Source organism: Falco naumanni, chromosome 4 (genome assembly GCF_017639655.2).
Source record: "Falco naumanni isolate bFalNau1 chromosome 4, bFalNau1.pat, whole genome shotgun sequence".
NCBI classification, from domain to species: Eukaryota; Metazoa; Chordata; class Aves; order Falconiformes; family Falconidae; genus Falco; species Falco naumanni.
In genome coordinates this window covers 70,657,658-70,684,410 of record NC_054057.1, presented here as the reverse complement: position 1 = coordinate 70,684,410, position 26,753 = coordinate 70,657,658, and the positions used below count along the sequence as shown (strand labels likewise).

The 26,753-nt window shown below is 40.2% G+C and overlaps 1 protein-coding gene across 2 annotated transcripts in view; it reads right to left on the bottom strand.

The window, feature by feature from the left end:
- Positions 1–7,849: 7,849 nt before the first annotated feature.
- Positions 7,850–26,753, bottom strand: part of GRIN2A (glutamate ionotropic receptor NMDA type subunit 2A) — a 188,712-nt gene continuing 169,808 nt past the window's right edge. Inside the window, exons 13-15 of one of the 2 annotated variants that reach the window (XM_040592943.1) lie at positions 18,075–18,313; positions 14,817–16,477; positions 7,850–11,565 (exon numbers count right to left, since the gene is read on the bottom strand). In XM_040592943.1, coding sequence (XP_040448877.1) covers positions 11,550–11,565; positions 14,817–16,477; positions 18,075–18,313 — 1,916 coding nt within the window. In that variant the 3' untranslated portion in view covers positions 7,850–11,549. Of the gene's footprint in view, positions 16,478–18,074; positions 18,314–26,753 lie in introns of both variants that reach the window. The other variant, XM_040592942.1, reaches the window with a different exon arrangement.

Sequence of the window (26,753 nt, the reverse complement as noted above, 5' to 3'; positions counted from 1 at the left end):
CATGGAATGCAATACCACAACACGTAGGCATCCAGGCCACAGAAGTATGTAAATCTGTTCAGCATCCCTTAAAACACACAGCTCCTAGGCCTAGCCCTGCTCTGTAGACGACCTGTCATTTCTTTGCTCTTCCAAGCCAGATTGATTTGAAGATCTAAAATGACCTATCATACTCAAATATTAAGGAAAAAATACGTTAGTGTTCAGAAACGCCAGAAAATAAATACACACAAGGAGAAATAATTTAAGCTATCCAAATGTTTTGAGTGCAAAAATAACATCTGAAAAAAAAGGTTACGGATGTCGTTATGCTCTGAATACTGAAATCATCTTCTCATTGCAGAGTGGCAGTGCAGAAATAAATAAAATGTTAGTTTTTACAGGTTTTTTTAGACAGAAATAGAAAATAACATGGAGACACAATGCTTTTAACTAACACACTGACATGTGCTGACCATGCAGGTCTGGTTCAAGGTGCAGCTCACACTCCCATGATGTTCTAGCAGGGACAGAAGTGACAAAAACTCTTAGAAGTAGATGGAGGGAATGGGAAATAAGAAAGAAGATGATAATATCAGAGCTGTTTACTTCAGAGAAGAGATATGTGAAAGCAAACAGAAGTACAAATATAGTTAAGGTCACACTGGGTGCTCTGTTTGCTAAGATGCATCTGGTAAGGTGCATCTATGGGCAGGAACAGCAGTGGATTTAAAACTGAACAAAACAGGACCTGATTATCATTGCAGCATTTCTATTTTGGGTAAAAATCTAAATGGAGTAACAGTTTGAGATTTGAATTTTCATTAAAAACCAATTATTTTCTTGGTTGGTTAAGACCTACTGTGAACTCTTCTGGCAGGTGAGAGGCATAGTCAAAGAGATAGCTACCATTTTTTGCAGGGTGCTTAGAGCTGTCTAGTCCTATTTGAAAGTTTCTCCTATAGCAAAAACCCTCAGCATCATCCCCACTCCTATTTTTAAACATAAGCTTTTCACACACATTTACATATGAAATAAAAAGGGTAACAGGAGCTAACATGCACTGCAGTTTTCAAATCCCATATTAGGAAACACTCACTGTGGCCAAATCAATGCAATAGCAGTTTTGTTCCTAGAGAAAAATCAAAGTTATTCCAGTCATCCTAATTCCTACTACTTTTATCCTCTCCAAGGTACCCAAATGGTTCTTCTTTTATAACTGCAGTAAAGGAACTTGGAGGCATGTCAGCTACCAGAAGAATAATACAATTTGCCATATTTCTCTTGCTGGGAAGGAGAGTAAAATCAGCATTGTGATATTGCGGTACCACTGCAGAAGCTTTTTCTTCATTTGGCAGACCTTCCAACTGATAAAACTATACCCGCTCAGAAACTGGGAGCAAAACCTGGCCAAGGGTTCTGTTCTCCCTTGAGCATAAATCCATGCCTGTTATGGTTCCTACTTGATTTGCTTTTCCCTGTGCAGGACAGAGGGAGAGCTGCTCATAACCAAGCCTCTGAAGTGCCAAACATCATCAGTCTCCAAAGTAATCAGTGGAACTACACACTTCAATAATGAGAGGGTCTTAAGACTTTCAAATCTGGTTAATATTATATTTTCCTTCTCTACAGTCCTGTGCTCCGGTTTTCTGCTCTTTGTATTTTTCATAGCTCTTTACCTACAGTGTGCAATGTTACCAGCCTGACCGCCAGTATGCAGCATATGTGGTCTTTGAAAAGGTTCAGTGATCTCACTAGACGTGTCACGCCCAACTAGCAGGCTAAGGTCCACTCTAAAAAGAGAGAACGAAACCACCAGACCTTGTGCTTTTGCAGCACAAAGGGTTTTTTAAGGATTATTGCTGCTAAATTACACCTGGAGCTGCATGGAAGACACTGGAAAATGTCTTTGACCTTACACTAACCTTGTGTAAACAATGTTAATCATGATTATCTTCTGTGTTACAGTCCCCTGTTGCCTATTGCAATGCTAAGAAACTTCAGTGCATTATAATAATTATTGCCATAGTTAAAGAACAATAATCACTTACATTATAAACATAGATTATTTTTAACAAGTAAGATTTAGGCATGCTGATTTAAACAGAATGCAGTCAACCTCTGTTATGATCATTCTGTGTAAGCTAACCAGTAGCAAATAATAGATAAATAAATAGTCAATAAATTATCCCCACAGAAATCCCTTGGGGGAACTTCTAGACAGAAATGGGGAAATCAATGCAGAGACCTTCAGTGTATGGAACTGCCTTTCTTCAGTGGAAAGAAGGACCGAGTTCCAGCTGTGCTGTACGTGGGGGATGCCTGCTGAAGCGACTGCCAAGTGGGAGGAGAATAGCAGTGGCAGAGGATCACACAGTAGATTAATAATGCAATTTGTGGAAGCCATGGTTTGAGCTTTGTACTGCAACAAATCTGCGAGGGGAAGCTAATGCTGCCTGTAAACTGTTGGAAGAAGTAGAGCTAAGTGGCTCGTGTGATCAACGGGAAAAGTCAGCCCAATGAGTAGGGTGGATGGTATTTCTGTGTATATAACAATGAGCAGACTTCAGCTGTTGGCCTTAAAACAGGGTGGTTTGTGTCCAGATTACAGGAAGACACTTGTGGTCACACCAGGTGAGTTGCTCCGGTTGCTATGAATGCTGCTGGCAGTGCTATGCACAATATTAAGGACTTAAAAAGCTTCCACCACCCAGTCACCACTTAAATTATTATTATTATTTTTTTAGTAAACAAAGTCTTAGAGGGCTGATAGTTGCCATAGACACATCAGCAAAGACTCAAAAGAACGATCTGGGAGAATACGACTGTCTTTGAACCAGATCCCAAAGGGAATCATAAGCCGAAGTGGAGATGACTCATAGGTGCACAGAGAGGAACCAGCTACGCGGGCAGGTGGAGCTGGGAGGACAGCCCGGGTACAAAACCAGCCCAGCTCTCCAGCCAGAAGGCAGGAGTCACAACGGTGTTTCCAGATCGAGTCGCACGGGCTGTCCCCTGCACCACCCAGTCCCTATAGACTCCTGTTTCTTTCACGTGACTGATGGACTTGAACTGGGCCTTTGATGGAACACCACTGCAGCCACCCAAAGCTGTTCAGATCGCCCTGCGTTACTGTGCAGAACAGCTTAGCCTGTCCATTGCATAAAAATGAAGATTCAAGTTCAGATCAAGATTCAGTAGCCTGGGCACACTTCCTTTTGTTTCATGAAAAGGGTCTGTTTAGACAAAAACAGGGGAGGGTCCCTTTAAAATGGCTTTCTAGCAGAGGACAATAAGCCCAGCAGTCTTTACTCATTAAAAACCTCATTAAGAAAATAATTCCAATTTTATGTCTCTCATATTATCTGTGCAGTCATGTTTATCTTGGGAACAAATAGATGGGACTGTTCTGCTGTGAGACATCTGCAGGCAACCTTTCACCTCCTGTCTGTTATTTTTATATTCAACATGAAGCACATTTATCCAAACAATGCTTTGGATTTATATATTGACTTCATCCCACTGCCTCAAAGAACATTATTCTGATTGCCAGGGGTTTGTTTATGCCCATTTTGTGTAATAAAGGAATACTTTCATTAGCTGATGAGAAATCCTGGAAAATGGGGTTCTGCAGAACCCCTTAGGAGCACCATATGAACCTTGCTCCTTTAGCCCCCCTGGCCAGGCAAATGCTTATATCCCAGAAAATATTTTAATTGCTCCACTAAACCCTCAATTTTGTTTTAAGTCTTGGTTAACCAGAACATTAAACAAGCTTGCAGATACTAAAGTCATAGGAGATGTGAGACATTGCTGCCATTTTCTCCCCCGCTGGTTTGCTCTCCTCCATTCTTACCTGATCAACCTCCAAGAGTGCTGCCACATCAGGAGCACTCCACACCTCCAGCTTTCCCCAGGGATGGCATCGTTCTTGCAGGACTACCTCCTCCTCCTCGGGCTGGATGCCGCCTCCACAATCCCCCAAAGAGCTGCTGCATTTCTGCAGCCGGGACCACCTCCTCCTGCAGGCCCACCGAGATTCCTGCACTGGTGTCTCTCAGAAGACAGTGAAGCTGCAGGTTGGCGGGGCAGCCTCAGCTCGGCTCCCGCGGCTCCTCTGCTCAGGGAGCCTCATTCAAAGCAGACTTCTCGCACTGAAAGAATTTTTCATAATTGTCATTTCCATGAGTTAAATTAAACCGGGAACGTCAAGCACATACTGTCAGCTTTAGCTTCAGGCACCTTCGCCTTTAGGTAATTCCTAACAGCAGAGGATGGCCCAAAGCAGGCGGCCGTTAACACCTTTCAAATCAAACCAACGGCGAACAAAAACCCACAGGTAAGCCTTATTCATGGATGACGCTTCATCTCGTACCATTTAACAAGGAAGACACACAAGAATGATACTATTGTTCATTTTCATATCAATTGGCAGAAATTATCTTTATTAGAAAAATGAATTTTTCATCTATTTACAATTTTTACATCATTTTATACTTGGCACGTGTGTTTTCCCCAAATAGTTATATACATTTCGGTACACACAGACATTCAAGTCCCCCATTCCCTTAATGTTTTTCTACATCTTTAATAAAAATTAAGAACACAATACAATTTGTAAGACAACCATAATTGTATATTTCTCTATCATAAAAAGTTTGAAGCAAACATGTATTTTTTTTAGATATGTTTCAAAATATTTATACAGTATTAGCACTCAGTCATGCACTGGGTTAAAACACGGTGGTGGGGGTGAAGTGCTGTGAGACGGTGTGCCTGACGTGGAGGGGAGCGTGCCCCCAGCTCCTCCAGGCTGCGCAGTGTGCCGCTGGGGAGAGCACCCCACTGGGGAGAGTCCCCCGCCGGGATCCCCACGGCGGGGCAGAGGGTGCAGGGGCAGCCCTGGCTCTGTAACACGGCACTTACAGCCACGTGTGTACAGACACTTGCGTGTTAAAATCCCTTTCAGTTTGCTAAATCTCTCCAATAAACCATGTAGTGACTGGAATGTCAAAACTAGATTTTAATGATTCTCTTTTTCCCCAAACTCTTTCTTTTGAAGAACTCATTAGACTATGAATTTTATAATGAAACTCTGGATTTTCTTAAAAATTGATTATTTTATGCTTGATTCTATTTCACTAATATTCCTTTATTTCTACTCTAACATCCTGATTTATTTCCCCAGGTGTTAAGAGGTCTTCAAACCTGTACTGTTCTTTGCTAGCAATTGGAAATTTATGACTTACCCTTTGGTTTGAAATATTTCACTCTTGAGAGTGTTACAGTAAATGGCACTAGTGAATAACAGAAGCGATACGCTTTTTAATCTACTGTGTACAAAATCAACTGGTTCCAAGATTTCTGGTAAGATGTTATTTATGGAATGCAAATTTCTTCTATTGCAATGTAGATTAGTGCTCCATGTAACTAGTACAAATTAGTACACTCGGAGTTTTTTCCTCCATCAGAACAAGGATACTTTTCCAACTGTACTAATTTTCTTTCCGAGAAAAATCTTAAATTAATATTGTGAATACTTATTTTTTCAAGATAAAATGAAAATAAACTGATCTTAGGATGATGGCTGAAGATCCAATATTAATTTTCAGCTACATCCTTTTTTTCAGAGTTGAACTGCAAAAAACTTCTAATCAAACTGATAATAACAACGCATTACCTGAAACTGTTAATGAATGGTTGTAGAATCATTGTCACCATGCTGAATTTTTGTCTTGCCCCTCATTCTCCCCCAAAACTTTATACATATACATATATATAAAGCTTATATATAGCTTATATATATACATGTATGTATACAAACACTAATCACGACAACACACGAAATTTACATTATTCAAGTAAGCAGGTAAAAATGTTTTTAAAAGGGTAATTTGAGATTTGAAAACGTTTCTGGTGGTTTTTGTTTAGCAGCACAGAAATATTAGTATTTCATCTAAGCCAGCATAAAACATTAAGCAGGATGAAAGAAAGCACAAAATGCCCTTCAGGTTTAGCGTAAATTTAAATCTGATGAACTAAAAATTGACATTATTAACTCACAGGTGAAGTGCTTCTGAGAGAACCTGAAATGTATGGATGCAAGTTGTGCATAAAAATAGCATACTTAGTTCAGAATCAAGTAGGAGTTTGCCTAACACATTAATGAATTCTGGTGGTACCTTCTGGTTTCAACAGGGAAGACACAAGCTATACTGTGCATGTGCACGTGGGCGTGAGGTGTGAAGACAGAGAGATCAAGCTGTTCTTCATCAGTGCAAAATGGACGTGCTGAAATGAATAGGACTATTTCAAAATATTATAGCTGATATCAAGTATAAACTGTAAACAGTTCTTATTAAAAATTGCACTAGTGTCCTTCCTAGCTTCACATCATACATGACACAACTTCCATACCTTTGCAACATGAGGTTTGGTACTCTTTTTTTTAATTCTGAGCCTGATCTGCACTGAGGATCTGCTCGCCCATTGCTCACTCACACATCCCTATTTAAGTCAAAAGGTGTTTTGCTAAGTTTTGAATCCAGACCTAGGCCAGGCAAAAAGGAGCTAACCAAAATTTTTCTTCTTGCAGATGAAGGACTTGGAACCAAGTTCTTTTCCAAGACACATTCATGATGAACTGCAGACAAAACTTGACCATACAGAATTTTTGGTTTCTCAGTCAAGGTTGAAAAATTAATAACTATCCAACACTCCCTTTGGAAAAAAGCTCAGGAATTACGTCAAACAAACGATTCCAAGGTATTTTTTGTCATAAGGTTTAGTTAGAGCACTGTAAATTTAGAAAAGAAGCTGAATACCACAACCACCTCTTGGTTAAAATCTCCACACCGTCAGTAACAACAAGCTCAAACACCTGTGTGTCGAGAAAAGTGACCACCAAGCACCAGGGCCGGCCACCGCCGCTGTGCACCCCGGGGTTGCGAACCGCCTAGTCTGCAGGGCAGAACCCGGGGCACACAGCAGCTGGTCTTCCCTGGGAACTTCCATTTTACACACCCTTCATCAGCTACATTAAGTACCATGTTTAACGCCCAGCTGTGGATCGCGTAGGCTAACACGGGATGTTAGTCAGCCACCGGGCCAATAGCTCCTCTCTGGCCATGAATTTTCAGGCCAGGATGAGGAGCCATCCTTTGCCTAGGGCTTTGCTATTTATAGCGAATACCGGCAGGAACTCTCCTCCGATGTGTTTGCAGATGTCCTAGCACAATGCAAGCCTGATCCCAGCAAGTTCTTTAGCCTCTTTTGTAATTGGTATCAAAAACTGCAATAAACGCTTCTAGAGGATTTGTGGATTTAGGAGGTTTGGAAAAGAAATAAGGGAATGACTTAAAATAAAGCGCTGCTGAATGTGTCCCACGGCTTTGGGAGATTACTCACACATGGCTAGGTTGGAAAGTGTATGCACGCATGCGTGTGTATACTGTATATATATTTAGGTTAACAAGTTTAAAATATTAATAAACAGCTTCTTATGGTATTTGGTAATTACAATATCAGGCTTGTATCATTCAAAATAGTGCAACCTACATAGCAATATACAGGAAAATTACACACATTGTTCCTATTACCATTAATATGCTTGTGCATATCAAGATGACAGGATACCCTTTTCCATAGGATTAACCTTTTGCATATTTAATTGTATTCTTTGGCCCATTATCCTGTGAAACCTCGTATGACAACATAAAGACTTTGGCTTTAAAAAAAAAGAAAATTCCTGTTTTTTTCAGTGACTTTCAGAAACTTAAGTAGAATTCAAATCACTTTAAAAATTATCATTTCCTCCAGAAACCACACACCCTGCAGCCCACCACAGACCACCCACTAGTGTGGATATCTGTGAACCTCCAACTATTTTTTTTTCCTCTTTTGAAGATTATTTACACTTCAAATGTTGCACAACACATTCTCCAAATTTTTTCTCGAAAAAAAAAAAAATCTAATCTGGTCCCAACAGTGAAAAAGAAAGGTCTCCCTCCCCAGTAGCAGGGGAAGGCGCAGCAACCTCATGAGGGCCTTCAACTGCATCACTATGAGTCCAAATGCAGGTTTGCAATGTGAAACAGAAGCCAAAGCATATTTCCAAAAGGTTTTTGCCATTAAACACCATTACTAAACGGGCTCAATAAAAATTATAAGACTAAAGAATCCTGTAGTAGTGATGTAACACAAATATCTTCAAAACTGCTATTATGTACTGCAATGCACAAAACAAATAAAAACAGTATTCTCATAATGCATTTGCTGAGAAAAACATCATTTCTTATAATAGTACTAGAAGTGCAAAACAAGACATTCTCCATTAAAATTTCATGTCACTGTAAATATTATCATTTGTCCACATTAAAGCTTAGTACCATTTATGAGAAGTGAGGAAACCTTCATCAATTCCCAAGCAAAGTATCATCTCACTTGGAACTTTACAGTGCACTGAATAAGTATCACAATATTTATTGGTATTTATTTTCACAGTTTTCTAACGTGCACATAGAAATATAATTTGTGAAATATATTAGTGAAAACATACTAATACAAAAGGGAAAGGACAAAACATCTAGAGTATAACTGCTTATCACCACTACTTTTTAAGAGTTGGAAAGTCAAAACCATCTCGCTTTTAAATATGTAATATTATATTTAGTGTGGTTATCTACTAATAAAGGTATTGCATGACAGTGTTACAGCATGTTTATATTCTCTACTAATTTAGCGTTGTTTTCAACACAGGTAAAGAATTACGCAAAAGGAGTAAAAAGTGGCATTTAAGCACAAAACAACAAAAAACCTGGTAAATGGTGAGGTAACTGAATTTTCTTATATTATTTCTGGTTCTTAAATTATAGATATGACAAAATTATCACAAAATCAACAGTGAATTCTTACAGCTGTAAGACTGGCATCCATTTAAAAAAATGTTTCAACCACAGCAGATATATTCTGCAGTATGTAACAAAAAAGCTCATGAACCTGCAAGAAAGACTAAATGCATTTTCACTGCACTGCAGGGCAATGCACACTTGTAATCCTGACTTCCAAACTGCAGGACATTGGAAGAGCACATGTTTTTAGAGAGCATACTCTGTACACAGGTCGAGAGAAGCAGGAAAAAAAAAAAAAAAAAAAAAAAAGCTTGACTGTGGTGAAATAAATGAGGAGCTTATTTACAAAGAGTGCAGCAACCCTCCCCAGCAGAGCAGAGAGGAGCAAGGCAGGATTTATGCTCCTGTATAACAGGACAACAGACACTAGAGAGCACAAACAGCCACCTCTCCATCCCACAAACAGTGCTGCGACACTATAATGAGGGTGAACATGGGATTAAGTCCACAATGAAAGCTGAGCATTGACAAGAAGTTTACACTATGTACAATACGTGCACATCAGACAGAAAAGTCTGCATGATCAATGTAGGAGACGTGACGGGCTTGAGGCTACTCCATTTAACCACAGCTTCACAGGTGACTCCAGCCAGAGCAGGTTGAGCCTTTCTTCTACCACACCTTACCCCTGTCTGTACCTGCACTTATGTCCACAAATAAACACACAGCTGTGATTAAACTGTGCTCCCTCCTAGGGATAGTAATACCGTCCCTCCTAGGGACAATAATACATTGCTAATACATTTAAATAAGACAACACAGGCGAGTTTGGGCAGGGAAATGGCTCATATCATAAGTCATACTTGAAAAGGCCTTTAAGTTCTTTCAGAAGTTCCTTCAGCACTGTTATACTTTGAAGGCTCAGCTCTCAATGGAAGGAAGTTCAGATCAAAAAAAATATCATTACTAAAATAAACAATTTAAGTGTATCACTGGAAAACAATTTTTATGTTGCAAAACAGACTGCCCTATACAGGAAAAATACCTACTTTAAAGGGACTTTCGAGCTAAGATAGGGCTACAGCTGGGAAAGGGAAAGTTTAGCAAGAGTGTGTATGACACTCCACCTTGAAAGAAGCACGTTATGTGATGATTAACACTTAACACAATCTAGCCAAACCACAGGATAGTTACTGTTCTATATTAACTAAGAGAGGATTTTGCCATAAAAGATCTGCTTTCACTAGGTTTTTTATATGAAACACCTTAAATGCAATGTAAAACAACAAAAAGTTTCACCCCTTGAATTCTTCCTACATGCAAGCTGAATTTTAGACCCTCAGATTCATACCACAATTCCTGTTCTACATTGATGAACCCAGCAAGGGAAGGAACAGTTCCAAACTCTTCCCCATCACTAAGATGCATATGCTAACACTGCAGAAATATGAAAATAGCAAGTTATTCTACAAGGAATAGTTTCTGTCACTTCTATTTCATGCTCAGTAGTCACGTGGTATAAAGAAAACAATGACACCGACTAGGCTGGGAGTACTGCAAAACCCACGAACGACAGGTGCTACCTTAGTAACTAGTCGCATAAGCACAGGAACCTATATGCACCTGCAAGGTTTAACTTGGTGCTCACTTGCAGATTTAACTAGTGGATTTTTGAGGCTGGGGTTACATAGATCATCACTTTTCTAAGCCCACCTAACTGAGACGCCTAAGTTAGGAGCCTATACTTTCTAAAAGGTCAAAAGAGAGAGGTAAAATCTTTCAGGACACTTCACACACACACCAGCTCCTAAGCCTTCAGTGCTCTGAACTACCTTCCCCGGGGAGCTTTCTCTCCCTCTCCTCACTGGGAACAGAAAGACCTTAGCCTTCCAGCACAGAAACCCAAAGCTACACACAGCTCTAGTTTTTGCTTCCTTTAAAAGATTTCCTCTAAAAAGATATATTTTCACCAAGAAAAAAACACCCCTGATTTTCCTTGTGAGCCTTATTTCACCTCCTAAGTATTCCTGAAAGATCAGAGAGAGACATGTATTTATGAGATGCTGCCAAAACACAGTGAGCTGGTGGTGGTTTGGTTTCAGTTTGTCCACAGCACTCTTTCTCCTAATTGAGCTTCTTAGATAGCAGAATAAGGAATTCTCAGCAAAAGCTGCAAAAACATTAAAATAAATTTTCCAGAAATACAAAACCTCTTAATTTTCCTTAATTTTATCTTATATATTAAAATATCTTATTTCCATGCGTTTAAGTTAGTGGGTGGCTACGCTGCTCTAAGAAACACAAGCAGAACACAAAATCCATTTGAAAGGAAAAAGGAAAATTTGCTGCGGTGAGAAGGGAAAGACAAAAGCATGAAGAAATTCTACAATGTCTTTAAAAGAGAAAAAAAGCAAGAGGCAGGTACGTCTATGTAGCTGGTTTTACCTCCATGTACCTACTCCATTCCTCAGCAATTCAATATCCTGCCTCCATAAAAGTTGTCGTCCAGGAGCAGTGTAACACTACAGGACATGCTACCAAGAATGGCCCATATCATTTACAGCCTGATTCAGTTCCAGTTGGAGTCACGGGAAATCTTGGTGAAAGGAATGACCAACAAACTGCTAGAGCTGTAATCAGGAAAATGTAACAAGTCACCAGCACCATCCAGAAAGGTACAGAAAGGATGGCCACTTATGCAGGAAGATTCTTTTCTCCTCTTCAAGAATAGCAGCAGCTAGAGTGAGAGAGAGGGAAATACAGAAAGTCTTGATCTCAGTTTAATTGAAAGTCAGTGCAAATATATCAACAAAGCTCAGGCAATGTTCAGAATTCCACACGCTCTATGGCTGAGTCTCACAAGCTGTGGCTTGTGGCTCTACTGTTGAAGATTTTTCTTCAACTTCTTGGCTGTTTCTTCTTTACAGGTATAAATCTGCAACCATACCAGCTACTCGCCTACAGCCCTACCCTGTAGCCTTTTCTTCCCCCTTTATTCGCTCGTATTATATGCCAAGCTCAAAACAACAAATGCATGCAGATTCTTATTCCCTCTACTTTCAGAATCTGGGGGTGGGTTTTTTCTCCTTTAAGGCAGCACCTTTTATTTCCATGTGAACAACTGCTGTGCAACATTATCAAGTTTTCCCTCTGTCTCTTTAATTTGCTTTGGTTTAGGGGAGGTGGTGGTATCATATATTTGCGACTAGTAACAATAAAACTCTACAGTCACCAGAAATCTGCTCAAATCAGAAAAGGCAAACACTGCAATAATGTATTTCTTTCCAGCTAATTTGTTTGTACCTTTTACAGAAGGATAAATCCACCTGGATTTAGGATGGTTACATTTGGATCTCAAGAGTTTACTTAGAAATGTTGTAAATGGGAATTTTTCTTTCCCACAATCTCACATACAGTACTTGTATATATTGAATTATGCGTGCCTAGTTTGATAGAGATGATGATACTAAAGACTTGGAGCAATCAGCAAATATTTTGAGAGCTTTAAGATGATGCGAAAAACAAGAGCCACCACTGAGTTTTAGGATTCACTTCATAAAATTCTCAGTGATCTGCACGGCAGGTTTTGGTATGATATCGACAAATACCATATCTGCTGAAACACACCAGATAAAATCTTAAGTATTTTGAGCTATTTAATATACTATGATTTGAACTGGAAATTAAAATTTGTCTGAAATATTTTTATTAAACTCATTACAACAATATTTATGTCTTCAGCGCATTTGCCTTCCTGTAGACCTAAGAACAATTGTATCCCCGTGTCTCTGGGAAAAAGTTTTGGTTCATGAAAAGTAGTGCTGATCCCATAAACACCCTCACCTGGCTTGGCTCATACAACTGTTCCTACAAAAGGTGACTCTCTCTAAAGGCAGGTAAGGATCTTCTGTTTTCAGAAACTGGATCCAGTGAGGAACCAGAAAGCATACCATGTGGATCAGGGCCAGTAATTGTGACCAAATGTCAAATAAAGAATACTCAAAACATATTTGTTCTGGAGACTGTACAGATACCCATAAATATGCTTTCTGAACATACTTATAAAAAAGTATACTAAGATTTTTGGAAGCTGGAAAGGGACTAGGAAGCCCAAATCTCACCACGCTTCATTCAGGTCAGAGAAAAGTTAGGGTAATGCTCACATTTCCGCATTCACAACGGTTTCCCTGCTCGCTGCTCCTCAGTGAAATGAGGGAATAATGTTTGAATAGTCTCAGCTGCCTCTACACAAAAAACCCTACAGCAATTCTCAGAGTAGCAGAACTGGAGAGCACCACCTGTGGAATGCTGTCAGTAGTTAAATGTATCAGCAGTTACATTTACTTCAGTTTAAACATAATCACAACTGTAGACTGTTCTCATGAAAAGGCTTCCTCTCCTCCCTTCCACCCTCCCTTATGGTCAAAATCTAGTGGTTTTGTGTTTCCCCAGGGGGTAAGGAGGGGTGTGTAGCAGATATTTTATTTGTGAAATAATCTGATTGATCTTTACTAGAAGTAAAAGTAATACAACATTGCATCCCTGTTATGTGAATAACTTTGCATACCAGTAAGTGATAATAAAGATACTGTTCCTTAATTATGTGTGCATATATTCAATTTATATAACAGACTTCATTGGAGAGGTTAAAAAAAATGGTCTGATGTTCAACAAATATGCACAATATTCTGGAAGGAAGAAGTCCCTCAAAAGGTGTTAATCCTTCACTGCGTATGCAAATAAATGGTATTGTGCTCCTCGCTGATTACACTGAACATATGTCTGTCGGTGTTTGATACTGCATTAACAGCTTAAATACTATTAACACACAATTAATTAGATGTCACTACTACACTATGAACAAAGAACTACAGTGGGTTGGGATTTGGTTTAGGAATTGAAGGAATAAAAGAAATACTATACAACCCTGAGTAATCACCAGTAAGGGGCAAATGCAAACTTACATACATATTAGGCCTCAAGGTTACTAATAAAATCCACAGCTCCATAGTAAGTGCCGTATAGTGATATCTAAAAATATATACTCTGGATTAGGCAGCTGTGAAATTTCTGACAAGATGACTGCAGACTTTCCAGTGAGCTTAGTTTGCAATGGCAAGTGCATGTGGAATGTAAGAAAAGCATTTGTACATTAACATTAACCAATATCCCTGGGGCTTCCTGGTGGTACACAGCAGTTCACATGGCTGGGCCTACAGCCTTCCCATTTCTTTTCTGTATTCTAGAATGAACATCCTAATTTTGTGCTAACACACTGTATTTTATTAATTAAGGTCCAGGGGCGTGGTTGTTTTTTTTTTAATTATTATTTGGCTTTGAAAATGATTATGAAGCTAAAATATATTTTTGAAAGTCTAGCTTTCTGTTCTTAAGAGTCTTACTTTTGAATCTGTGCAAATGCATTCCTAATTCTTTTTGTCTGTGTCATACTACATGCATACCATATTGCTTATCCAGTACTAGAAAATCATTAAACATTTCTAATGACAAAAGTACATTGAATGATACTTAGCAACATAGATTAGAATGACCGAAATAGTAAAATAATTAGATACAAAACAGCATAGTTGCCAACATATACTGGAGCTATTTCAGTACAGCTTGCCATTTATATATAAAGCATACATAAATGGCTATTTTTTATCCTTTTCAACAAGACATTTTAAAAGGATGGTTGAGAGCATACTACTAGTTTGCCTATTCAGGTACAAAAGTACATTGGGGAAGGGAGAGGTTTCTGTATCATTTACCATAGCAAGATACTGTTAAAGGATAAATTCTCCCTCTAAGATGGTGGCAACTATTTTTTCCCTATAGATAAAGTGTTCATGGAAAATTTAAACATCTGATTCAATGCTAGGCATTTTCTTACACACACGTCTATTGCTACAGGAATTTAAAACCCTTGGAGTTGAGTACAAGCTATTCCTATTTGCAACGTAAGGCAAAACATGCTCTGAAATGTACATGTCATTATGGATCCGACCATCCCTGGAACAGTATGATGCTGTAGACTTTATGGATGACCTTAAATAATTATCATTTCTTCCTCTTGTTGGTAATGAATGTTTATAAAGATCAGCTGGACTTCGCCTAAGAGACAAGTGCTGCTCATCACGATACGAGTGCTGAAAGGGATTGTCATCTGAGTGAACAGGATACAGCGACTTGCTCCGCTTACTGTCCTCTAGAGCATGAGTTAAGAGTGAGGCCTTGTTGCTCAACAGTTTGCTTGAGGGAACACTAAACATGCTTGCATATGGACTACTTTGTAGAAATTTCTCTCTTTCTTTCAAGCTTATACTACGAGAAGGTCTTCCAATATCAATTTCCCTGGATTTATCAGCGATATTATCAAAAGAATGTTGCCTGCTAATCCTCAACTTATTTTTTTTATGATATTGTGGAGCGTTGTTATGTGACCAACTATGCTCATAGATTTCTTCAGGAAGTGATAAGTTCGTTGTGTCCTGCAGCATCTGATCTTCTTCAATATCATAGAGGTTCCCCATCCGCAAGCATGCATCGCATTTATAGGGGGATCTGCTCGAATAGTGTCCCGCATAAGTGGGCAAATTGGAAAGACAGCTCCTGCAGTGGGTGGAATTCTGTCTGTATCTATCGTTCATGTCAACTAGGGAAGCATTTTTATCTTTTAAAGTGTAGTGCTTTGCATAAAGTTTATACTGGTCATTATTTGGAAGACTGTCTTCATTATGCGAGGGAGTCCTGTTAGCATGTTCTGCTTTCCTGTAGTTGTCATTATGATCTTGATAAACATCAGGAAACTCTACAGTTTCTGGAAGGACAATGTTTTCGATGTACTGAGGTGTGTCCAAGCGGAATCCTGGCTCCTTGTCAGCATCAATCGTGTAGATTTTATCCCGTGGAGAGCTCTGTTTGGTTTTCAGATATGTCAGTTCCACTTCACTACAGTCTTTTGGGTATTTTGATGCTACTGTCCTTTTTTTAAAATTGTCCTTGGTTTTGTGGTGCTTGTTGTTGTTTTCAGGTTCCATATGGCAAGTAGCTCGGCTTGATGTCTCTGATACATCGGAATGGACAATCTCTTCAGGAAGGTATCTTTGGCTTTTCAGTGAAAGCTGCCTATTTTCATCTGACCCATTGTCTCTCTGGGAACCTTGGCTCTGACGTACAGATTCTTGACGTAAAGATTCAACAGATTTCCTCCAAAGTTGCCTGGGTCTGGAGTTCACTTTTGTTTCTGCTGTTACCGCAACCTCTACTGTGTTTGGATTGGATTCATTCAGTGTGAGAGGATGCTGACCTTGGAAAACATAGTTGTTAAGATTGTCCTTGTGTCGATTGCTAGGAAGTGTTTGCAGTTCACTCATGTTGTCACTAAAAAAGTTGTCCTTTGTCTGAAAGGATCTGTTATCAGAAAATATCAAGTTTCCCTTATCCATGACCATGTCCATAATCAAGGAACCTCTTTGAATAAAATCAGCTGTTCTTTTGGGGGAGTTAATTCTTGAAGGATTGATATTGGTCATATTTTTTGCTGTTCGCAGTAGTTTTAACATGTTGGTTTGGGAATTGGTCAAAGTAAAGTCAGGAGACTTCTTTTTCTCTTCAATGTGTACTCCATGAATGCAGCTGTAAATACCCTGTAATATGAGTAATATAAAACATATTAAATCACTAGGTGCAAATTTTAAATACTTCCATTCTGTTTTTAATTAGCAATAAAGAAAAATTAAGCATTGCTTATCTAATGACTGGAAAGATTAAAAGCACATATCTACCCTTTCAGCATTTCCTTACAGTGATATGGAAAAATAACTTCTGCTTTATCTGATGGAACTGTAAAGGAGAAAAATTGCCAGTATTTTACAAACCAGTGGTCCGTGTTGGCCTCTCCTGCTTATTCCAGAAAACAAGGTTAAAAGGGTGCCCAAAAGGTCCCCAAGTTACAGAATGTAGGTAACCTTCAGTAATGGAAACCCTTTATTTAAACCAGTGATCAAGTTACCCCTCTAGATAAGCCTGCAGACAGCCTATTTTCTTGGAAGTTAAGGCACCCTTCACTTTCACTGAAATAAAAATGCTTCTAGTCATCAAATTTTAGCTTTTCTGTTTCCTGTCTTAGTATGTATGAAAAAAATCCCAGCTCTTTCTAAAGCCTGAATTTGAGTTAATTTTGAGCAAAAAGCTGAAGTCCATCTTTTAACTCCAACTTCTTCAGTCTCGCCTGTGAGCTCAATTGACATTTCTGACCCTGTGAACTTGTAATTCTCAGAAATTTGCCTTTGAAATAAGTACTTCCTTTCCTTGCATTGGTTAGGAGAATTTTACATGTAAAAGGACAGATGTACAAAGTTCAAAGGTAAAATGTGGAGGTTAAAGTGTATACACTATTCTAGACAACTCCCAACAGGGTAGGGCACGGTGTTTGTAAAGCAGTTCTAATACAATCTCATTTACTCAACAGGGTAATTTCAGCACCTTTTAAAGGAATTGAGCATTTTAGTATCATTTTCAGTTCTCCTCAGCTGTGTAAAAAATCCAGGAAAATTGATTACCTAATGAAAGTACTATGTGTTTGAAAAAAACCAAAAACCCACAAACAAAAAAAACCCCTAAAACCCAAGTAATTTGTCTAAAGTATAAGAACAAGCACATACTTCCTTTATTTTTCAAGTATCAGTTTCTTGGATACATAAATCTGCTTGCGGTTTGGTAAAGTTATCATTAAAACCTGTTAGTGTCTAATCAAACATAAATGATGCTTGTGTTGACCTTTTCTTATAAGATTTATTCAAGAATACTATCAAGAAAAGCTTATAAAAATATTTCTTGTGTTTTATCACTTAAAATCTACTTGTTCAATAAATACACAAAACTGAGAGCTAATATCTGTCATCAGTTTAGTATTTATTTTGTTTGGATTTTTTCGTGGAAATTAATCTATTTCCTGCATATGAGCAGCTCTACCATTTCGTCAAAATTTTCCCTAACTGTATTTTTTTTCAGCATTTGATTACTGATTATCCTGGCATATGATAATCCGTGCCCTAGAATAATCCAACTGACAAAAGTACATGGAGTGTAAGCCCATCCTAAGCCTATTGACCAATCTAGAGCATCACGTTGATATTCTAACATGTATGTCAAGTGTCCAAGTGGGAATAAAAGGAAAGATAATATTTTAGGGAGGTAATGTTTGTCTGTTGCCTGAAGGGGGAAAATTAATATCATACTGACCCTGCTGATTGAGAACAACAATCCCGGCCTATCTGAGCAGACTCCAGTGAAGCAGAATCTAAGTTTCCAGTAAAACAAGTGCTCCCACACAAAGGTTATTAAACTGAGCGCCATGGCTGCTGCAAGCATGTAAAACACTCCCGCCATGTTGTCAATGTCCAGCTGGCTGCTCATTACTTCATTCTTCTCATTGTGGCAAATACCAGTCAGCCACAGGGTTTCTAACTCTTCCATTTCTCCTGGGGAGAGAACACAGTCAAACTGGTTAGAATGCAATTACTGCTCACAGTATTCAAACGTCTTCGCAAGTTTAAAAATACAGCACCATTTAATGTTTCATTTGTGAAGCACTTTAGTCTTATCTACTTTGGATTTGCAAATATAGCAGATTTCAACTCACAGCACCCTTTCAGTTTCAGATGTCCTCAGATTTCATAAATTACGTGGGAAGCTGGCTGCTCTAGGATCTGCAATTTGGATAAAACTTTCTTCTGCTTGCTGTAACCAGTATCACTTGTTACAGAGAGTGGAACTGGAGGGTTCCCGTCCCAGGGGGCTCCTCTGCCCCATCCATGGGAGCTGCACGTGGTGCACACTCACAGCCAGGAGGCTCCTCCCATCCCAGTCCCAGTCCCAGTCCCAGTCCCAGTCCCAGTCCCAGTCCCAGTCCCAGTCCCAGTCCCAGTCCCAGTCCCAGTCCTGCGGGTCCCCCCAGCACTGCTCCTGTCGGCAGGTCCAGCTGCAGCCAGCCCACCCGTGTGCTGCAGGGGCGCTGACGCACCCAGACCCTGGCAGCCAGCGGTACACGAGCAGCACCCACACACACAGGGATGGCCTGATCCTCCTCTCCTGCCAGCTGATGAGGACTGAAGTTTGCTAGCGAGACGTGCACATGCCGTCACTCGTGTGATTCACAAACACAAGTATCTGCAGAGCCCTCACACACTGTGCACACCCGTGCCCAGACCCTGCATGCCCCTTATCTGGCTTGCACCTCGGGTCTTTCCAGAAGTCCCAAATGGAAAGCAAGACCACATCAAAGCCAGCTAGGAACTGAGTCGAGTAGCGAGATGGGACAGGCCATAGCGATCAGCCACAGGGCTCGGTCAGACACGCACCCTGACACACAACCAGACCCTTTTATGCTCCCTCCTCTCCGTTTTCCTGTATTTGTTCCTCCCTAATCCATTCTGACCCCTCCCTCTGGCCCTCCCCCTAAACGCTGCCGGTTACATTTCACAGGTTCTCACAATCCCTGTAAAACATGCCATAAGAAGTTTGTTCTTTCCTGTAAGAGACACCCACAATAACCGTATTTACCCTTTTCATATAAGTTGCAATGGTGTGGCTGAACCTCTCCTGACATGTCTGGTCTCTGCTATCACCTCTGGTATCTCTTGTTCCCTAGGGTATGAGTGTCTGAGGATTTGATTTATTAGTGTTCCTGTCTCTTGTTTAATTTTTTATATTGAATGGCCACTAACCAGATAACCTTACAATCCAGCTGTCTACATATGCTTTGCATCCAAATATTCCTTCCATATTTTTCTCCAGCCTCCCAGCCCAAGAAGATATTTTTTTTTTAATGTTAAAAGACAGACCATCCAAACAATAAAGATTAAATGGTAAGTTTAAAAATTCAGCAGGAGCAACCAGGTCCAACAGCTGGCTGCACCGGGCCACCACTGCAGTCGTCGTTAGTCACATTTCCTCTCATGGCTGCATTTCAGTGGTAGGTGAACTGATTCAGGGATGCAGTTTTAAACCACCGTCTGATCTACAAGCACTTTAGAAAGAAAAGACATTTATCAAAACCTTCTGGTTTTCTTCCCCATAATACTTTCATTTATGGCAAAGCAATGGCAGCCACCAGCACTGGATGTAAAATCACCCAAAGCATTGTGTCTGAAGGTTGTAGTGACGTTACACTGGAAATGGAAAGCTTGGCTAGCTTTACCCATGCAACACACGCAGCAAGTGAGGGAAAATGGTTGCATATGATACAGCATTAACAAAGTCTGTTGTGTTTCATACACCACCTGCTTTTCTATAGAACAGTCACTTAATGCCTGGAATTGCAAGAATACAGTCCGCCCCTTTTCCTCTTCAAGTTTCCTTTTTAAGAATTTTATTGTAACTAGCAGTACCTTTCAAATATGATTCTCCTCCCGGCTTTCTGTCTCTCTTCATTTTCCATTTCCCCCTAGAGACCTGGGCGATGCAGTAACTTCAATCCCTTCCCACGTCATGTACCCCAAGCCTTCTCCCTCGTCGTGCCCTGTGCACCTCCCTCTGCTCCCCCCTACCCTCTGCTCCCCCCAGCCTTTCTCCTCAGTCTCCTCTGGCCTGTTGCTGTGCCCTGCCTGCCTCCTGGGCAGCAGCAGGAAAATAAACATCTTGTGCTTGAAACAGAGCATTCCTAGTTTCTGGTTTGGCTATGCCACATGCTTATTGCCATTAAAACTCTTCATTTACTTAAAGCTAAGGAAGCAGATCCACACTCCCCCTCTGTTGCATATTCTAAGACTTAGAATCTGTATTGCACTGAGGAGGTTTGGCCTCAGATGAAGGACACTTAGCAGTGCTTGCCCCTGCCAGTGTGGACAGGGGTGTGCAAGAAACTCTAACTGTTCCAGCCAAGACTGGATTTTATATTGCACGGTATATTCATTTTCAGACATTTAGAGTTGTTCTTACCGAGGCATTGCATGTGCATACATACCTTTTTACTCTCTTGGGGATATAGTCAGCTGACAAATTCTATTATTATTTTTAATGACATAAACGTCACTGTTTCTAGAAAATACAGCAGACAATACAGAGGGCCAGAAAGTACAGTATTAGCTGGCTTGGTACATTTCCCAGTTTAGGATATGGCTTCAATTTCAGGGAAGAATTCCCATGCTACAGAGCCTTAATCCTTATCCAGTAACTAAGGAATACATTTTCAGTATTAGAATCCATACATCATTGGAGTAAAGATCAGGAAAAAATGGCTAGAAGCTATACTGACATTTCAGCTACCCTCAAGCTAGATGAGAAGATCAATGACCTGCTGTGCAGGAGCATTTTGCAGGACAGAGTGTCAGGGCAGTAGGAAAGCTGCAGCCCACAGATAATTTGGATGTGTGAGCCGGAAGTGGAGCACAAGACTGTGATGGAGAAATTGTTTCTCATAGAACATGAAGGAAAAATTGAAGTAGAAAGGACAAGTACTGAGGCACTTTAGCAAGGGCCTTTCACAGATTTGTGAGAAAGATTATTCGGTTCCTAGTTCTGAGTTGTTTTGTGCTTGAGGCATGGGTAAAACCTTTACATCTGGAAAAGGCAGTGTATCTTCTCCCAAATTACAGTGTTCAATCTTCAAAATACCTAAAAGCATCCCCAAAGAAGAAAGTAAATCCTATTAAATCTTTAGAAGTCTTCTAATGCAGGACAGAAGGACAATATATTAGTAATTGTAACAGTGTAGCTATTGCACACTGCCACTACATAGATAATTGGGGTTCATTATTGCATTTCCATCCCCTAGAACATTTGGATTTCTTTGGTTCTGCTAAACCTCAGTGGACTGTTCCCCTTGTCTCTCTTTCAAGTCCTCCCCAAGGTCTATGAATAAAATTCACAGAGGCTATAGACGAGAAAATAACCCAAGTCCAAAGAGAGAGCAATATTTCTGGTTTGTGCATTAGTAGCTACAGCTCTGACAATCAGCCCTCATTACTTCCCACAGGAAAATTCGTATCTCCCATGATTGTCAAACATCAATTTGATTTGACTGCTCTGCCCTTTTACGATTCATAACAAAATCCACAAAGGAATTTAAACCTTTTTTTTTTTTATTACTGTTTCCTCCGTGTTTCTTTCCCTTTGGCATGTACATCTAAAGTATCTATTGATAATCCACTAACCTTTCCAAAAACGTCACTACAGAAACCAACTAAGCTTGTTTTGAGCTGAGATAAATGACAGTGCCCTGGCAAGCTATGGCGAACAAAGCATCCCAGTCTCTTGCATATCCTGCTGTTGTGATACCGTTTCCATTATATCTGATAATTACAGAAATCACTGTTAATTAACACCCAAAAGTAATCCACAATTTTATAGATTGCAAAGCGCTGTGAACCATTGGATTGTCATATTTATGAAATGATATTACCTGGGAATGGACAGATTAGGCTGGTAATTCTGGTCTCTATATAGAAATTAGTTACCATTTACAGCATATATTTATACACACGTGTTGTGTACGCACACAGAAACACAGACAAAGCAGTTACTAATTACCTTGTAATAACAATTCACCAATGCTGACCCTATAAAACTGGCAAAAATCCCCAATCTATTTATTGCTCTTCCTTCCCATTACATTTTCCCCAAGATATTTACAGAAGGCATTACATTTTTATTACAAAATCCTCAGGTATGAGGATATTTTTAACTGGGATGTTGATTCATTCCTTATAAAAATCAGCCACTTCCAAACTTTGCCTGGAGTTGGAATTCAGAACATTGAACTTCGAGGCTAGTTAAACTTCGATTCAGCAAAAAATATTTAAAAGAATCAAGTCTTTTTGGAGGAATCTTGTTGTCTTCAAAATCCTTTTGGGTGGTCTAACTCTTGAGGTCAACGTATAGGGTGAAGACCCCTATAGCAATATACTCTTTTGGCAACTGAAAGGCCAGTGATTTGTGATCACCAGGCATTGGACAGTTCGGTCATTTCCATTTATGCATAATTCTAATTAGCAAGTAAAAGCTCCAAATATTGTGTAAGGCAGACCTTGGAAATCTGTCAGTAAGCTCAATATATACAAACGCCAGGCCTCAGTGAACCAGGTGTTAATGGAGTTCAAGTCTGCAGCTAATAGAGGGGGGGTCAATTACTTATAAATATTAATCAGACTTATCTTAAGGCTTTTTGTTTTCACTTCAGGTACTTACTAGAAGGATTGTAATGCCACTATCATTTTCTACCTCCATCCATACGTGGACTAGATTAACAATTAAATGAATACTTGCAGATTTCAGCAACCAAGTATGCCATGACAATAGTACAAGATTAGAAAATTAAGAGCTCCAGTATATTTGGGGGAAAAAAAAGGTGTCATTTTCTGTTTAATATGTTCACAGTTATTTAACTTGCAAAATTCACAAATAACTGCATGATGCCTACATGAAGATATTTTTAAAATTTCTATAGCACTGTATCATAAAAAGTCTGCCTCATTTATAGTGTAAGAGTCAGCATAAGCAAGCATTTTAAAGATCCATATTTCAAGCAATGTCAAGCCTCTGCACTATTGACTCAAAACACAGTATGGTCTTCTCTAATAAACTGCAAAATTCTAGCGCTTTCAGTGGTAATTCAAGACTATTTACAATGTTTTTAGGTTACAGCGCAAAGAGTACTGGGATCCATTTGTATTTCTCCTGGGTTTGCTCCTGTGGCTGCGGTGCTCTCTGCCCTGACTGCTATTTGCACACAAACGTGCCAGTTGGTCATCGACTGAACATCCCCAAAGTGCCTTTCGTCTGCATTTTAGTGCAGCTCCTTTAGTGTATTTCATACTTCATCTGGGAAGGAGTGATAAATTGTCCAGTGTGTCCCCTGAACAATCTCTTCAAAATAAAAACTTCATTATCCAGACACAGAAAAGATCAAAGGGTAGAATCACATGCTTTTCCTCATCATAGCCCTCGGCAGTTTTTGCAGGCTGTGGTGTCATCTGAACCTGCCACCATCCTCTTGGAGCTGAAAACCACGCTGCCCTTATGCCGCCCTTTTGCAGTCTCTGTGGCTGCCTCTTGGAGACGTGTCAGCTCGCAGGGTTTCTTTTAGGGGGGGTTATGGGTGTCCGCAGATTCCCTTCATTTCCTAGGCCCAGCATCTTGTAAGGCTCTGGCATCCTCCCTTGGTTGCCAGCTTTGCTCATTAAACCACCTTCCCAAAAGAGGCAGCGCCTGCCCCAGGGACAGGCCAGCCAGGCGATACTGGCGGTTAAAGCTGTCAGACTTGGGGTCATTTCACTGATCTCATTTTGTTTTCCTCTACATACATGTGTCCAGGAAGATGAGTGCATACTGAAAATCATGTTATTTATAAAAAAGAGAAGCCTCAAACCCACATGATCCACCATTCTCCACATATATATAGAGAAAAGCAGTTTGGGGTAAGGTTTTTTGGTTTTGGTTTTGATAGACAACAAGAAGTATGTATGTCCCTAGCTACAAACTTGCCAGAAATAAGCAAGCACAAAGTCTTATAATTATATCCAAAAGGAGAACAAAATAGACTAGAATAACCTTCTTTGCTGCTTATTTAGAAAGCAGATAATAAAATCAACTTGCTGCTGCATTCCAGGAAAGAAAGCAAGACCTCTGAAGCTTGAGTGGCACCTGAGCATCTTCTCCCCCGCTCCCTGAGGATACAAACGTGGGAAAAAGTGACAGAGACAGACACTCTAACCATGCATCCTCCTGATGGCAAAACTCAGAGTGCACATTGATAGCCAGTAAGTAGCAAACATCAGAAGTGCTGCATGGCTGGCAGTGCCTCCACCCACATCTCCAAGCCCACAGCCACAGGGCTTTTACCCCTCTCTTCCCCACAGCCCCATCCAGTGCAGCTGTGGGTCCAGCTTCATCCTGGTACAAAAATACCCCAAAATCAAGCAAAACCTGATTTGCCTCCTTTGATCCTCACTTTTGGGAAGTAAGCCAAGCCTGGGCTGGGTTTCAGTGTGACTTGGGAATACAGCTCGATTAAGCACAGCCTCACGACAGTCCAAAATAGCAGTCAGAAGCCTGAGACACCATTTGGTTTTAAAAGGTGTGCTGCGCCCCGCCAGCCCCCAGGAGAAATACCGCCATCAGAAGTTTGGATGGAGTGCTTGATGAAGGGAAATTGAAGAAATAATAACAGAGATATGACTTTGGAATTAGCGCTACTACATGAGAAATGCTTGTCAAGAAGCTATTAAATAGAAGTTACGTGAGGGAAGAACAAGCAGCAAAATATAAACAGTGATGACAGCCAAAGCACTGACCGAGTGGAAAAGGAAACAGAAATGGTCCTCATAAAGAATTTATTATTTACTTGTGCTTCACCTATCTACGTTCTCTGCAAGAACAGTTATCCTATCAGATGAGTAATTACATTAATTTTACAAGATTTGTAATTGGAAAAACAAGTTTTAGTTTTTATTTGCTTATTATCCTCCAAATGTTCAAATTAAACTGCTAAATAACTTGGTTTAGTATTTTTATAATCACTAAAGTCTGTAATTCACTGAGTTCTTGTTTTTCTTCTTTAAAAGACAGATGGGTTTGCTCCTCTTTAACCATGTAGGTTAAAGCCACAGCTTCCTGGAGATAACCACTGATGCTTCACAGGCTGCCACAACTACTTCATTAGGTAGTCTGGAGGTGTATTTTCATCAAGTTCTTACCTTAATTTTAACCTATTTACTTATTCTCACACATAAAAGGAGGAGAAATCTATTTTCTATGTCCCTTCTGGATCAAATAAAAAAGATTTTTAACGCTTCACATGCTGTTCACAAATGACAACTTCAGGGTGGTTCAGGGTGCCAAACTGTACCTGTACCTCATTGTAAACCACAGCCTGGCACTGAGGTGCCAACAGAACATGAGAGAAACAGCAAACCTGAAACAAACTGAGGCAAAAATCATCTAATGGGGGTTTCTCTGAAAGTGGCATTTCTAAAATGCGCTGCTGCTCTCTCCAGCATGGGTGAGAGACTGGGTTAACGCAGTGCGATCCATGGCACAAAGGCACTTGGACCACTCCAGCTGTGGAAACCCCAGTGTGGGATACACCTGCCTCAGCGCCGGGTCCAGCAGCAGGCGTATAGGCAATTTCAGCTGCATGGCAAGCCACCCTCCTGAATCCAAAACCCATCGCCTGGCATGAATGAGAGTTGTCTGGAAAAATGAATGCTCTCCTATATTGTGTTGCTTCACACACTGGACCCTACCCTCGGAAATGTAGTCTGCATTTTCCGCAGCAGCACACCTAGGGCGAGTGAGGGAAGGATGCTCTGTCCAAGTGGAGAAAGCCAAGTTGCCGCCGGACGTCTTTGTTGTTTTATTGGTTAAGTGCAACAGACCTCTCGTGTCAGCACGTCCCCCGGACCTGTGTAACGTGCAGGGCAGAAGGAGGCCACCCCAGCAGGAGATCACAGTGCAGGTGACAGAGCAGAAGGTGCAAAAAGAAACCGGCTGGTATTGACGGTACAAGGGGTGGTGGCTCTTGTGCAAAGTGATAACCTGGGGTTCAGCTTGAGAAGCCAGCATGCAAGTAAAGAAAACTGGCAGATACGAACTACAGATCTTGAATAAAAGGGTTAAATATGTACTTTCAGATTGGTCAGATGTAGGGCATCATCTTCAAGAGATTGTGGCTGAACTGGTAGAATCATCTGATTATTCAGACTGGACAAATGGTATTTTTAAAATTTAGGTTCATCCTGTTTCACATTTACTCTGGTGAGAAGTCTCACTAAGTGCTGGAGCAGAAAGGTAGCACCCCATCACTTAGAGACCCTAACACAGGAGGGTCTTTGCCATGCATAGAGGAGGCAGAAGGCAAATGGGTTGATGTGCATTTGGTTCAATGAGCTCATCAATTTCAGTGTGACCTGGTTATATGATTCG